The 14,946-nt window shown below is 45.4% G+C and overlaps 1 protein-coding gene across 2 annotated transcripts; it reads left to right on the forward strand.

Moving 5' to 3' along the window:
- Positions 1-82: 82 nt before the first annotated feature.
- On the forward strand, positions 83-14,787 carry LOC135242239 (transmembrane protein 87A-like). 2 transcript variants are annotated; one of them, XM_064313271.1, is made up of 20 exons: positions 83-308; positions 2,784-2,841; positions 3,551-3,648; positions 3,898-4,014; positions 4,573-4,620; positions 5,100-5,156; positions 5,350-5,491; positions 5,676-5,737; positions 5,856-6,039; positions 6,821-6,920; positions 7,301-7,394; positions 7,983-8,054; positions 8,634-8,742; positions 8,859-8,917; positions 10,357-10,460; positions 10,855-10,931; positions 11,282-11,346; positions 12,592-12,644; positions 13,237-13,267; positions 13,439-14,787. In XM_064313271.1, exons 1-20 carry the CDS (start codon positions 102-104, stop codon positions 13,478-13,480), a joined length of 1,779 nt encoding a protein of 592 aa, XP_064169341.1. In that variant the 5' UTR covers positions 83-101; the 3' UTR covers positions 13,481-14,787. The 2 variants fall into 2 exon arrangements, with proteins under 2 accessions (XP_064169341.1, XP_064169416.1); XM_064313346.1 differs by lacking the exon at positions 83-308 and adding an exon at positions 1,393-1,581.
- Positions 14,788-14,946: the final 159 nt, after the last annotated feature.

Here is a 14,946-nt window from a genome sequence, read left to right on the forward strand (position 1 = left end):
AGCAATCTCATGTCAAAATGTAGCATCGCCCCCTGTAGGACCGGAGACCCAAACCTAACTTTCCCTTAGCAGTCACCTGGAAGCGTATATTTTTTCCTAGGATGAATCTGGGAAGTTCCCGCCCTCAAGCGCTAGGATTGGCAGCCTGTCAGTCAGCCTGCCAGGAGTCAACCTGTCAGTCAGCCTGCCAGGAGTCGAACGCAGCTATTACGTCATCGCTCAAACCACAAGCAGCAGACCACAGGCAGCAGCGCCGTCTTGGAAAGAGAGAAGTTGCACCAAAGATTAACGTTATAGATATCACAGATGTAAGTTTGATTAATTGTCCAGTCACATACATTTATATTTTTACTATCGTTCATTTAGTCTTTAGCATGAAAGTGAGACCGATGTTATCACCTTAGCGCGAAAGTGAAATCGATGTTATCACCAGTGCTGGTGATTTAAAAAAACATATAATAAACAATGATAATCCTAACAACGTGTTGTGGTCATTTGTTACGAAACTTTGTTAAACAAGGTAATACTGTTTCATCTCTGCATGACTATAACCAGCACTTATGTACTACATTTGATTCTACAGCTAAATTAATTGGATAAGAAAAGTTGGGTCAACATTATCTCGTGCATTCAAACTCAACAAAATATTTGGGTTCGAACCCGTGCTAGCCCACTAAAGGGCATTACTGCGAAATAATGATTTCTTGCGATGGTTTATTATCATATGGACGTGATTTCTTACGATGGTTGCAGAGTAAAGTAAGACATGTGGCTAACATAACTCGATAAAATGGAGAGATGCATGGTAAAGCGGTTTTAAAAATCCAAAAACCAGCGATTATGTTTTTATTATCACACAAGAAATTCACGTCAAGGGCAATAATAGTGACATTTCTCACGATGGCTATTAACACACGTGGACGTGGAGTTGCCTGTGTCGGAAAACTTAACTAGCGTTTTCTTCTTATCCGTATTTATCAAGCGTCTGATCTAGGATCAGCTTTACCCTGTCCAAATCCTAATCTTATTCATTATGACATATGAAGCACAACTGATCCTAGATCAGCCCTCCTACTCAAACTGCAGTTAGCCTACATAGTTTCGTCCAGTCCAACGTTATACTTCAAACACAACACAGCGCAGAGTAGGTTAAGACTCGGTTATGGCTAACATGACTCACTAAAATTGAGAACTGCGTGGTAAATTTGTTTCTAACAAATCTATTTCTAATCTTAACACCAGTGATTACATTATTATCACCGCCATGTTTTAAAAAACTTTCCAAGCAAGCGGATCACATGATAGGTTTGGCCTTTGTGATTGGATCCGGGTTTGGCATTTGTGATTGGATCATTCTTCATGAATTATTCATGATTTCCCATCCTAGGAAAAAAAAATATTCGCCACCCGGAACTGTCTGTGTCTGACGGTCTGCTTGAAGATATGTGAGGTGTGTGTTTGAGCGTGAAAATGCCTGGTCATAGCATGGACTTAATTAATTCGTTATGTTTTATTTTGGCTTTGCGTTTCTGTATCGGGGCTGAGGTGTCCCTCTGGAATGTCGAATTTCCGATGGAATCGGTGAGTCTCTTTGCTTTTCCAGCCTTAATGTCGTGTTGGTTCGCGGTGATAAGCCGCTGTAGCTAGCTTTTTCGTTAGATTGGCAATGACATATTTGGCTTGGCGCTTTAGCCAGGTAGCCAACATAGCCAAAGTCAGCGCAAATTCCATGACAGATCCAAGTTGATGATTTGCACGAGTTAATTACACCACCGTTCGATAGAAACGTTCTGCCTTGTTTAGATAAAAAGCTATCATGATTAGATTAGTGTGGTAGCTGTACGGGGTATCCCGAGGTTGTTTGGTTTAATTTGAAATGTAATTATCTATGGATACTTGGATAGCTACATTTTAAAAGTGTGATAGTCTAGTTGGACCGGTTATACATAGGATATCCATCTAGCCTAACAAGCAATAAAAACTAGCTGACCAGTTAAGTTAATGTGTTAGCACACACTAACGACGTTACTCTGCTAGCTAGTGATGGTTACCAGATAGCTTCCTAGCAAGCGTTTGACACGTATACGTTATTTAGTTAACCAACTGTTTACTAGCTAACGCCAGTACTGATATATTCAGTTTTGCTATGCTATGTAATTATAGGCATGGGTAGATATATATTCTCAACCGATATTCTAAGTAGCCAGCTGGTTAATGCTAACCTGCAATTAAACTTTAAAATATATTCATTTGCTAGAATCTGGCAAACTTTTTCAAATTAGCTGGGTAGCTATAATTAATAAACGATATTTCCAGTCTTCGAGCTCATGTTCTGCTTGCAGGAGTTCAGTGTTCAATTAGCTGGACTTATTTTTCAGATGTATGAATCATGATATAATCTCGCTGTAGATAAATGCATACCCATCTATCATTGAGCATTTCAACGGACATCAACCACAGCATGATGTGACTAATCGATCGGACGTTATCTGGGGTCAGAAAAACACGACAAACAACACTTCTGTTGTGTGAGAATGGTGTGAAAAATAGTGTTAAAATAAACTGCAGGCGTGATGTGAACCTGCGGATATGTACACGATTAATATAGGATTGTGATTCTAGTTCATCTAGGGTTCCAGTCAGTCTGATGCTAAGTGTAGCTAGCTAAATGATTGCGACTGGACTTCGTGACAGAACAACGGGTTGCATTTTTACTACTAGCGTCAATATTTGCTTGAAACCATTTTCTGTAACGCCTCACTCACTGTGTCCTTTATTTTCAGCGTCAGGATCCTGTCTTCCGTAAAACCTTGTTTGCCAACACCACCATCTACATGAAATGTAAGTGAGGGGTTTTTTTTTAGCGACAATCCCTTTAAGAAAAAAGTGTTTAAATGTAATCCGCAGTTACTGTTCAACTGTTGTTTAAGTACATTTGAGTGTTCCCACCGAACATACGCAACCACTTGTGTGCTGGGGTTCATATTCATTCTGCCTTATCCCTGATGTAGTAATAGGCTGTTAAAAAAACAAAACAAACCAGGAAGTCACCTGGCCTGAACAACCTACATTTTTCTTTCATCTGACCATCCGTATTTTAAGTAGTCATTCATATAAATCACAAGTTTATATATTTTTACACATGCTAAGCAGTGGAGCAGCCTTCTTAATAGATCTGTTAAGATTAATAGTAGGATTGAAACCAAGTGGGCAAACCAAGGATTTATCAGTTGCACAGAATCTGCACTGCCCTAACCAGGCTACACTATAAGGAAAATTAACTTAGGTCGTATATCCTGTTTAACAGTGCAATCGGTATAAAATATGGTGTGGCCCCTCCTTTGTGCCTTACTTGCTATTGTCCTTGCGGATTAGCTCAATCATTGCCATTACGTGTTTGCCAAGCGACGTTGTCTTGTCAACATGGAAATAACTGACAGAATAGCCTGCTTAGCCTACAGGGCAGTCGATTACAGCAGGGAAACCCAACCCTGCTTCTGGAAGATTCTTTGACTGTACTTCCATTGCTTCCTCTCTTCTTTTTAAACAGTTCAAGGCAATACTGAAGAATGTGACAAAAATCTTGCCTTCAACGTTAGCTGGTACCTTCGCTCCTCTGTTTGCTACAATGAGGTCTTTAACACTGCAGTAAGTGTATCCGTGAGCATGCCCAAATGCAACCTGTCAGGTGTTCCACATTCTCTATAGTTATTTTATTAACAATTATGTTTTCATGCTTTTTAAATTTATTTATTTTTTACCAACTTTTCTGAACTGTATTTGTGTTCAGTTACCTAAATGAAGAAGTTGACATCACACCAGTATCACCGTGACCCTTTAATTCGGAGGTTCCCCTACTCCTGTCGCATCATAACTGCCCCTCTCCACCCCTGACAGGACAACAACGCTTTGGCCATGTTTGGACTGGACCGCATGGGGAAGGAGAACTGGAGTGGCTACTACAGCCAGGGCTACATTTTCTTCGACAACTGCAGTTCCCTTTTCACTCCCAGGGTGAGTCCAGTCCATCGCTCAAGCCCAGGGTAGTTGTGGATTTTCAGGCAAAGTGAGCATTCATAGAACGGAATAGAATGGAATAGAACAGAATAGGCTTTGTTAAAAAAAGATTCTTGGCTTCAGCTGCTGATGCTGCTGCTGCCTTCTCATTATGAACACAGTAGTTGTTTCTTGCACAATCGAGGTAAAAAACTAGACTAATGGGTAAATGCATTGGCAAACACAAAATGAACCCTTTCTGAAGTGGAGTCACCGGTCAATTTCAAACCAGGTCCCTGATGCAGTAAAAACTATGTGAAAAATAAATGGTATGTGTGCTATTCAATCGGGTGTTAAAAAATGAAGCTTGTCGGTTATCACTTTTTTTCCCAGCATGCACGTCAGCATTCTTTGAGAAACGTTGAAGACAAAAATTCATTCGAGATGTACAGAGAGCCCTTTCATACAGTGTGCTGTTGACATTTGACGGGGCAGATTTTTGCAGAGGGACACAGCTGTAAACACAGGACCTGGTGATACAGTGGGGGTGTGATGCCGTCTCCTCTCTCTCCACAGGTGTACTACTCCGAGTTCATTCCATACCAGCCCCTCTCCAGCCCTCAGGTGAGCGCGGCTACTGCAGGAGAAGGGTGTACCTCACAGGCCCTGAGAGATTTTGGGCAATAACGGAAATAAACATATTCTGTGGTCTCAGCATTAGGACATTAAGATTAGGACATAAGAGTGTTTTTAAAAAAAAATTTTAAGGCTGGGTCTAATGATCTGAAAACTGTTCACCAAAGTGTTTGGTAATGTGGTGATATGCGAAGTACATGGAAGTGCTGTGTCAGTAGAACTGTTTAGAGTACAACTGAGGAAAACTGCACTTCTGTGGTCTTCAGCTTTTTTTTGTTTGTTGCCATTTTCTCCCCAATTTAGTCGTTATACCAATATACTGGGGATTGAACCCGGGTCTCTGTGGTGGTAGGCGAGCGCTTATCTACAGCCTTGTGCGCTGTTTTTAACACGGAGTGAAGGGAAGGTTCCTTGTGATCGGTCTTCTGCCTCAGACTTTTGACGGTTATTGTCGCTATTGTTTTTAGAATGACGAGAGCACGCCAGCCAATCGGAGCACGCCTCAAGGATGGCAAGAGAAACCGGTATGAGGATCCCGGATTCCCTCCTGCACCTCCAGCTCTCCAGACTAGTCTCAGCTCTGCGATATCAGCCCTTATAATAATTCACTTATTGATGCCGTGTGCACGTTTTTTTTTAGTTTGTGCGTGCGTGCATGTGACTTATTGCCTGCGTGTGTTTCTTGCGTGTTTTGTTTTTAATGCGATGGTCTCGCAGTCGATAGGGGCGGTGGCCAAGGCGTGGCTCGACAGTCCCTACTTGTTCATCGTAAAAGTGCGACCGCAGCCTCGGGACCCCCCCGGGGTGCGGCAGGAGGAGGAGGACACCAAAGATTCGCCTGGGAAATATGCTTTCACCAGTGAGTGATGCATTTACAACACGCTTATAGCACTGTATCTGCTGTTAGTGTGACGGCTATCTTATTTATGGAATATATATATACACGAGTTATCTCACAAATGACCCGGTGTGTGTGTGTGGTATGCGTGTTCGTGTGCGTGCATGTGTTGTGTGTGTGTGTGTGTGCGTGTGTTCATTTACAGTGAGAGTGGAGATGAAAGGGCCTTATGAATATTCCTCGCCTGCCGACTGGCCTCTCATGATGGTGAGTAAAAGGTGTCGGGGTGGATAGCCCTGCACATACACGCCTCTGAGGTGATTGGCCGCAGCGTGGCCACTGTGGGCGGAGCTACTGCGTGACCATGTGACCCTGCCTCCCTCAGTTCTTCATGGCCATGTGCATCGTGTACGTCCTGTTCGCGCTGCTGTGGCTGGTCTGGTCGGCCTGCTACTGGCGGGACCTGCTGAGGATCCAGTTCTGGATCGGCGCCGTGATCCTGCTGGGCATGCTGGAGAAGGCCGTGTTCTACTCGGAGTACCAGAGCATCCGCTACCGCGGCGAATACGGTAAAAACACACAAACGCGCGCAAGCGCACGCACGCACACTCACACAGACATACAAACAAACACAAGCGCACGCACGCACACTCACACAGACATACAAACAAACACAAGCGCACGCACACACACCAGATCAAACAACACGCGCACGACGCACACACACTCACACAGACATACAAACAAACACAAGCGCACGCACACACACTCACACAGACATACAAACACACACAAGCGCACGCACACACACTCACACAGACATACAAACAAACACAAGCGCACGCACACACACTCACACAAATAAAAAACAGCCAGCACACACACTACACAGACAACAACACACAACACGCAGCACGCACACTCACACGCACACAACGCGCAGGCACGCAACACACAGACACACGCATACACACAGCACGCATCACACGCACACTACAGCACACGCACACATACCAGCACACTCAAACAGACACACGCACACACGCACGCAACACGCACACAACGCACCACAACACACACACACAGCACGCACACACAACCTACACAAAGCGCACGCACACACACAAGCACCAGCACACAAGCGCACACAAACACACACAAATGCACGCACACAACACGCGACACATGCAAAACGCGGGCAGCACACACATTACATCACGCTTGTCCTTGTTCTGCGTTCCTAGCGATTGCTTCGTTACTGATGTTTGACGTATCTCTCGTTTCCTCACTTTGGTCCCCCGCCATCCCCTGCCCCCCGCCCCGGCTCTCTCTGCTCCCGCCCCCCTCCAGTCCAGGGCGCTGTGATTTTCGCCGAGCTGCTGTCGGACCTGAAGAGGGCCCTGGCCCGAGTCCTGGTGCTCATCGTTAGCCTGGGCTACGGCATCGTCAAGTGAGCCTGCCCCTCGCCTCACACGGGCACTGCCATCTTCGCCCGTCACTCACTGTCTCTGACATCAGCGCTCATTAATATTCATAAGATTAAGAATTATTCGTTTTATTTTCACGCAGTACGCTTCCATGCGAGTGATCTATTGGATTGGACAACCCTCATTTGAATGTTAATGTAGTTTTGTGATTAAGATTGACGACCCTCACGTCAACGCACGTGACATTATACTGCTTTTCCGTAAAATCTCTGCCCCCCCCTCCTGTGACTTGGTATGCCCCGTTTCTGAATACCTCTGACCACCCCCCCCCTTCCTCCCCCTCCTGTGACTTGGTATGCCCCGTTTGTGACTGCTCCCTGGCTCTGTGCTGGGTCTCCTGTAGGCCGAGGCTGGGCACGACGGTGCACCGGCTGGTGGCTGTGGGGCTGCTGTACCTGCTCTTTTCCTCTGTGGAGGGAGTGCTGAGGGTCACTGGGGTGAGTGTTTGCAGGAGCCCACGGTCACGTCCAGGCATAGCACCCGTTCCTGACACACAGCGACGCGAGCGAGAAAAAGTGACCTGCCGCGCGCGACAGCGAATTGAGCAGCCATGTCGGTCACCCCTCAAATTGGTCGAGATCCGCACGCTACTTTGCACCAGTCTTGCATAGTGGTTTTGAAACATCACGGCAGCTAACATGCTACAATGCTGTAGACATAGGATGTTATTTGCATTACGTATGCAGTTGCTAGCTACCATTTATTTGAAATGAGAAGGATTAGCAAAATGTCCAAAAATAGTGTTGTTTCCCGCCCGAGGAGGAGTTTACGCCCCCTAGTTAATTTGATTGGTTCGGGCTAGTCTCGCTACGACAGGCGACACTACATATCAGGACAGTTTCATGCGCGATTATGTCTCCTGTTCGCTCGCTGGCTGGCTGTCAGGAACCGGTGTAAGCCCCCCTTTTCATTTTGTAATGAATTAACCGGGGAAGGACACAGAAATATTGCTCAGTAATATTAATATTGAGCTGTTATATGACTGCGTCTCTCTCTCTCTCTCTCTCTCTCTCTCTCTCCTTCAGAGCTACTACGGCACAGTAGCCCTAGTGGCCAACCTCAGCCTGTCCCTCATCGACTCTTGTGTGATGTGGTGGATATCCTTTCATTGAGCCCCCAATATGTAGCCATGATTTGCCCACCATTTTCCCCCACGTTTTTTTTTTTGAGCTCGGTCCATTATTGCGGTCCACAGTGGGGAAAGGAGGGCAGGGTAGATCAGCTCTATATGCCACACTGTAGTTCTGACAGTGTTCTGAGACGTGGTGAAGGTGATGGCGGGAGGCATTTACATTTCAATATTTCATAAATCAATCAGTCAGCCATGTTGTATTACTAATGTATTATTGCACACTGCACAGACCATAGCTGTCACAAAGGTTCAGGATAAGCGTATATTGAGGAATAGATTGGTATGTAGATGGACCTATTTGGCAGTATTGTGAGACTCCTTATGTTTCACATCAGGCACATTTCTGCTTCCATATTCCACCTATTCCACCTATTCAGGTGTTTTACTCAACCTGAAGTTTTTCTCCTCTTATCTTGCTCCGGTGTCATTCTCCATAATTGTAGACCGTATGGGCAGTCTGTTGTCGTTAGAGCCTCAGGTGCCCTTTGCCCCCCTTTTTCCCGGTCGTGTACGTTTGCCCCCCCCTTGACCCGCAGCCTCGAACGTCTTCATCAGCCTGTCCCAGACCACCCGTCTGCTGAAGATACGCAGGAACGTGGTGAAGCTCTCCCTGTACCAGCACTTCACCAACACCCTCATCTTCTCCGTCCTGGGTGAGTCCCGCCCCCCCGTGGCCTGGCTCGCTTTTCCCAAGTGTCCCGTGTTTTTGGGACGACAGAGTTCATTAATGTCAGGCACGCAGCGCTGACTGGTTTATTTCTCTGTGCAGCCTCCATCGTCTTCATCATCTGGACGACCAAAGTCTTCAAGCTGGTCGACTGTCAGACGGTGAGCGGGACTACTCCTCTTCCTCATGTTGTTAATCTGGCCGGTTAGAATTGCACGTGTCCAGCAATAGTGAACGTAAACACGCTAAAATGTACTCTTTCGCAAAATACAAAGTACCTCTCGAAAATTTGTAAGCAGTGATCAAAATGTTGGAGGCGTAAGTTGCTTTCAGGTGACGTGGAGGTATTTAACATGCAAAAAAAAAAAGGAGCCATTTTGCATATGAAATGCATGTGTACTAGTATATGTACATGCTCTTTAAAAACTGTCCATCCCTGTGTAAGAAACCCCTCAGATACACCAAACTGTGCGTCAAGGTCACCAACAGCAAGAAACCAAAACTTATCACGGCGAGGTCACCAACTGTTAGACACCCCCCCTGCAAACCTAACGGCAGAAATGTCTGAGTGGCGGAGGAACGTGTGTAGTCTTACCCGCTGCTACTGGAACGGGATTAATGTAATGTTATCTCAGTTATAAAACCCTCAAAAAGAGTGTTTTGACCTTTCCTCTGTGCTAACTGTTATGCATAGACAGAGAGGACTGCTGTCCGCCAGTAGATTGGCTCTATACGGATCGCAGTCTAGCTTCGTAGATGCGGACATGTCTTTGGCTCGTGTAGCTTGCATAAATACGATTTTGTATCCTGCTACGACACTAGTGTATAGGCGAGTAACTACGGGGTGTAGATATCCTGAGTGTGTATGTTAGGACCTTAAAACTGCTAGGTGTGCAGTGTTAAGAGTCAAAGAGGAATGTCAGGTTGAAATGAATGCAGTTTATTTTTCAGTGTGTTCAGTAATAATAACTATATACAATGGTGCAAAATGTGGGTGGTGAAATGGCTACACACATGTGATGTGTACGAGACTGTGTTGGTGATTCTCCCCAAACCATTTCACTTCTCTCATTACATACAAAAAGATCAAAGTAAAACACCAAGTCATCAAGTAAAGACACAGTCATGGCAAAACAGTATAGATCAATGATCCTGCTTGCACTACCTCTGTAAGCATATCGCACTGGGTTAACCTTTGTATCTGACTGGGCGCTGACCCATAGGCTTCAAGATCTTTAGTCAGCACCCCACTAAAGACACCAACTTTTTCCCCATGACATTTCCCCATGTTTTGCAACTGAACACTGTGTCTTCATCACACTTGCTGACTCCCTGTCAGCACAGTAAACAGTCTGTTTTCCTTTGAGGGTCTGATAAGAATGCATGTGTGCATGTGACTTGTGTGTGTGGTGTTACCTGAGGGTTGACCGAGGTCTGTGTGTGTGTGTGTGTGTGTTTGTGTGTGTGGTTGTGTGTTTAAGGCTGGTGTTACCTGAGGGTTGACCAAGGGCCGTGTGTGTGTGTGTGTGTGTGGTTGCATGTTTAAGCCTGGTGTTACCGTGGAATTGAACGAGGACTGTGCGTGTGTGTGTTTGCCCAGGGCTGGAGGGACCTGTGGGTGGATGATGCGTTCTGGCGGCTGCTCTTCTCCACCATCCTCCTGGTGATCATGGTGCTGCTACGGCCCTCTGCCAACAGCCAGAGGTCAGAGGTCATTTAAACTGAATTTAATTATTAATAATGATTATTTCTCATTATCATTGCATTTTCTGCTTCAGCTGTGTTCAGTGAGTCCAGTCAGTAATGAACAGCTCATAGAAACATTTATTTCAAAAGGTTTTTTATTTTTCACTTTTTACATACTGTATGTGATTTTGCGGTCATAAAACCATTTATGGGGTAGTTGAAGGACCTTGCAACTTCGAATCTTTTCATTCTTTTATATGCAAATGTATCGACCCAGAATTCCTTGTTGGCTGGTCAGGTGGTTGCGTGAACCTCAAAACTGGGTCAGTGATGTATGTTCAAAGTCTGCATGAAAAGTGGTTCTCTCTGTCCTGTTTGGTCATTGCTGTGGTTTTACTCTTACTCACCCCAGGTTCTCCCACTCTCCACTTATCGATGATGATGAGGATGACGATGAAGCCAAGGAGCCCATGCTGAATGAGGCTTTTGGTGAGAAACCAAACCGACGCATGACTACAGTCACAGATTATGGTCATTCTAGTAAACTACTGAAAACAACTTGACCTAACTGACGAAACCATAGTGTCATCATTTAGTGTGACATGTAGATAGCAAAACAACAATTAGGGCTGTCCCGAGTCTTATGTGCACGTGATGGGGAACTTTTTGCAACATTGTAGCTGAGATGGAACGTCATTCGGACTCCAGAAGAATAGACGACAAAATGGAATCCTTTGGAGGATTTTTGTACATGTTCTTGAACCACTGAATTCCGTCGGATTGTCCTGCCCTGTCTGAGTCTGAGTCTGAATCTGATTGGTCGTGTGGGTCTCTTCCAGAGGGGATGAAGATGAGGGGGACGAAGCCGGAGACAAACGGAGCCCAGAAATTGCTGAGCAAAGAGGTGTGTTTCCGTGTGTGTCGGGGAAAACGCATGGGATGTGCCTGTCGTAGGCTCTCAGAGCTGGGTGATTGCGGATGTCTGCCAGTGCACATTATGACTGCGGTATAGACACACAAGCAAATTTAGTGTAGAATTTGACTTGAATAATTATGGACTTGCTGACAAAATTGAAGGAAAGATTCAAGGATGAATGGAGCATCCTACATCCTCACATCCTACCTTCAAACATCTGCCTCACTCCTATTATCCTGCTGCTTATGTATGTTCTGCATTGAAGGGTTAAAAACAGTACTACGTCCAATAAATACATGTCATGTGCTGCTCGTTTTTAAGCACTTGGCAACATCTTATCTAGTCGGCAGTGGTGCATGGTACTAATTTCACTAAACTTCCCAGTTGTCTTTAACTTCTCCCCTCCCTACCTCTGATCCTGATAGCATCAGATATCCGGCAGGGTTAGATGCACGTAGGTCAGCTGTGAGAGAGCTTAAGAATGACAGGGTTACTGCATGTAGATCAGCTGTGAGCGAGCGTAAGAATGACAGGGTTATAGATGCACGCAGACCAGCTGTGAGAGAGCTTAAGAATGACAGGGTTACTGCATGTAGATCAGCTGTGCGTGAGCGTAAGAATGACAGGGTTACTGTGTGTAGATCAGCTGTGCGCGAGCGTAAGAATGACAGGGTTACTGTGCGTAGATCAGCTGTGAGCGAGCGTAAGAATGACAGGGTTACTGTGCGTAGACCAGCTGTGAGCGAGCGTAAGAATGACAGGGTTACTGTGCGTAGACCAGCTGTGAGGGAGCGTAAGAATGACAGGGTTACGTGCGTAGACCAGCTGTGAGCGAGCGTAAGAATGACAGGGTTACTGTGCGTAGACCAGCTGTGAGCGAGCGTAAGAATGACAGGGTTACTGTGCGTAGATCAGCTGTGAGCGAGTGTAAGAATGACAGGGTTACTGCATGTAGATCAGCTGTGAGCGAGCGTAAGAATGACAGGGTTACTGTGCGTAGACCAGCTGTGAGCGAGCGTAAGAATGACAGGGTTACTGTGCGTAGACCAGCTGTGAGGGAGCGTAAGAATGACAGGGTTACTGTGCGTAGACCAGCTGTGAGCGAGCGTAAGAATGACAGGGTTACTGTGCGTAGACCAGCTGTGAGCGAGCGTAAGAATGACAGGGTTACTGTGCGTAGATCAGCTGTGCGCGAGCGTAAGAATAACGCCTCTCGTTCTGTGCTGCTCTCAGGATGAGGATCTGAAATGGGTGGAGGAGAACATCCCCACAACTGTGGCCGACGTGTAAGTAACAAGCGCCATCGCCGCACAGTTAGCAGCGCCGCGGCGAGCTAATGCGGCTGGCAGCTCAGGCGCTGCTGCGGAGTCGCTGTACAGGACGCAGTGTGCCAGAATACACTGGTGCGCATTTCAAGGAATCGGCTGGAAGTATCACGGACACACAACAAACGCAAATTATTATTACGTTTTGGTGGTCTTAAAAAAAAAAAAAATGTCAGTTTGAAATATACCAATAACAAATAAGGGCATATCGTTCATCCCTGTTAAAAATGAGTGCAATAAGTGAACAGGGTGCCCGTCAAAAAGAATAATTATTCATGCTGCGGTGTGTTCCTTTTTTTATCTAAACGCAGAGGTTAGCCCCACCAGTAACTGTGATGGCAGCTCTGCGGGACTACACAATAAAACCTGCTTTAAACCGCACTATACTTGTTGCACACTTGTTGGTGTCCTCCTGAGCCATTTTGTATGCGCTCTTGTGCTGCTGTTTGCGGATCGCTGATCTAAAATGGATATTTCTGCTCACGGGCAGGAGTTGTGTGGCTGTGACGGCTTTGTGCTCATACAGCTTATTTCTCTCTCTCTCTCTCTGTAGAGCACTCCCTGTGATGCTGGATGAAGAGGAGGTAAAGTGATTGGTTCATTTCTTTACTCATGTCCCATGATCCCTAGTCACATTTTTCTTCCATTGTAGCATGAGGTCAGACGTTGCAGGGTCACCCCCCCACCCCCCCACCACTCGGCTGCAAAGAGCCTCCTCCTCGATCATTCCTCTCTCTCCTTCCCTCCTTCCTTAGGAAATTCTGAAAGCCAAGATGGAAAGATCGAAGATGGAGTAATAAAGGAGGGCAAGATCAGGAAGACGGAGGAGGGAAGTGTACGCAGAAGAGCCGTCGGGCGCTCCACTTCTGTATTTGGACTCACATGATTCAACACTGGATTTATTTTTCACATCAGCACACGCGCACCAACGCACACACACACACACACACACACACACACACACACACAGCTTTAAGTTTATTTTTTCATTTGAGAGAGCCACTGTGCAGTCTGTGGGTGTGCAGAGAAAGTGGGGGGGGGGGAGTTGGGCATGATGTCATTCTGTGGTACAGTACGTGCTGAGTCAGTCTGTGGTTTCTGATGTGAGCCTCGAGCAACACTGATGCCGAAACAAAACCGCTTTACGCAGCAGGACACCAGTTTTGTATGCTGCAGAAGAGAAACTGCCATGAAGCTTGCAAATGAAGGAAAAAGAAAATGCCTAATAATAGTCTATTTATGTTGAGTAACAGTGTTTGTTTTAATCCTGCAGTTCATAAAAAGATGAGAGGCGAAATTGTTCCATGAAGACAAAAATATTTTTCCAATCCCCTTAACTTCCTCTTTTGTGGTTTGCGTCTCAGTTTTGTCTACTGCTCTGGGAGTACAGTTGGAACGCACGCGTAAATGTTTGTCTCGAAGGGCCTAGCAGACCGGTTCTGAGTGGCCAACCGGAAGATGGAATGAGGCTCGCGCACTAAGTTCTGAGTAGCTTGGTAACTGGTCTGTGTCTTAGCGCTCCTAAGAGGAAACCGCGCGGTGTACTGCAAGGAATTCTCCCCTTTCATCCTTTTCACTCTTGCAGAGATGCTCCCTATTGCACGGAAATTATGAAGGCCGTTGCCATATTAAGTCATAATTGTAATTGCTACTCCTTTCCAATAAATTTGAGTATGGGGGATGAGTTATGCAACTAGCTTTATTTATTTAAAAAATTTTGTGAGTACATACTGCTAACGGGATTCTTTTGTGGATTGTGTTATTTTCTCCCATTGATTAAATGTATTGCATTTATCGCTTTTTTTGCACCCCCCCCCCCCCACCCAAAAAAAAGCATTAAAATATTTTAAAGGTCCAAAAACTTTTAAGCCGTGCGATCTACTGCAACCTGGGCTATTATGGCCTTTTAATTTATTTACCACATCCTTGGGTTCTATGTTGTGAACGCAAGTAATGTAAGGGTTAGGTTTTCGTTGACTTGGAAAGAATATAACGGATTTAAAAAAAATGTGACGTGTAAAAATTGGTTTGCCTGCCATTTTGTACTGTATGTTCTTTTCGTTTCAGGGTTAATCTTTATATTAAACGCTATTTTTGTCAGTTATTCTTTTGTGTATTTTGTTCCGTATCAGCCCTTACCAGAACTGAAGTTTCGTTAACCTCATTTGTAAAACACTTACAGCAAAAATGGTACTGTAGTTAACGCAGGAGCGATCAACATTTAATCTACAACATGCCAAAATCAAATTTGAGCCCAATTTAC

The sequence above is a fragment of the Anguilla rostrata genome, chromosome 1 (genome assembly GCF_018555375.3).
Source record: "Anguilla rostrata isolate EN2019 chromosome 1, ASM1855537v3, whole genome shotgun sequence".
Classification (NCBI taxonomy): Eukaryota; Metazoa; Chordata; class Actinopteri; order Anguilliformes; family Anguillidae; genus Anguilla; species Anguilla rostrata.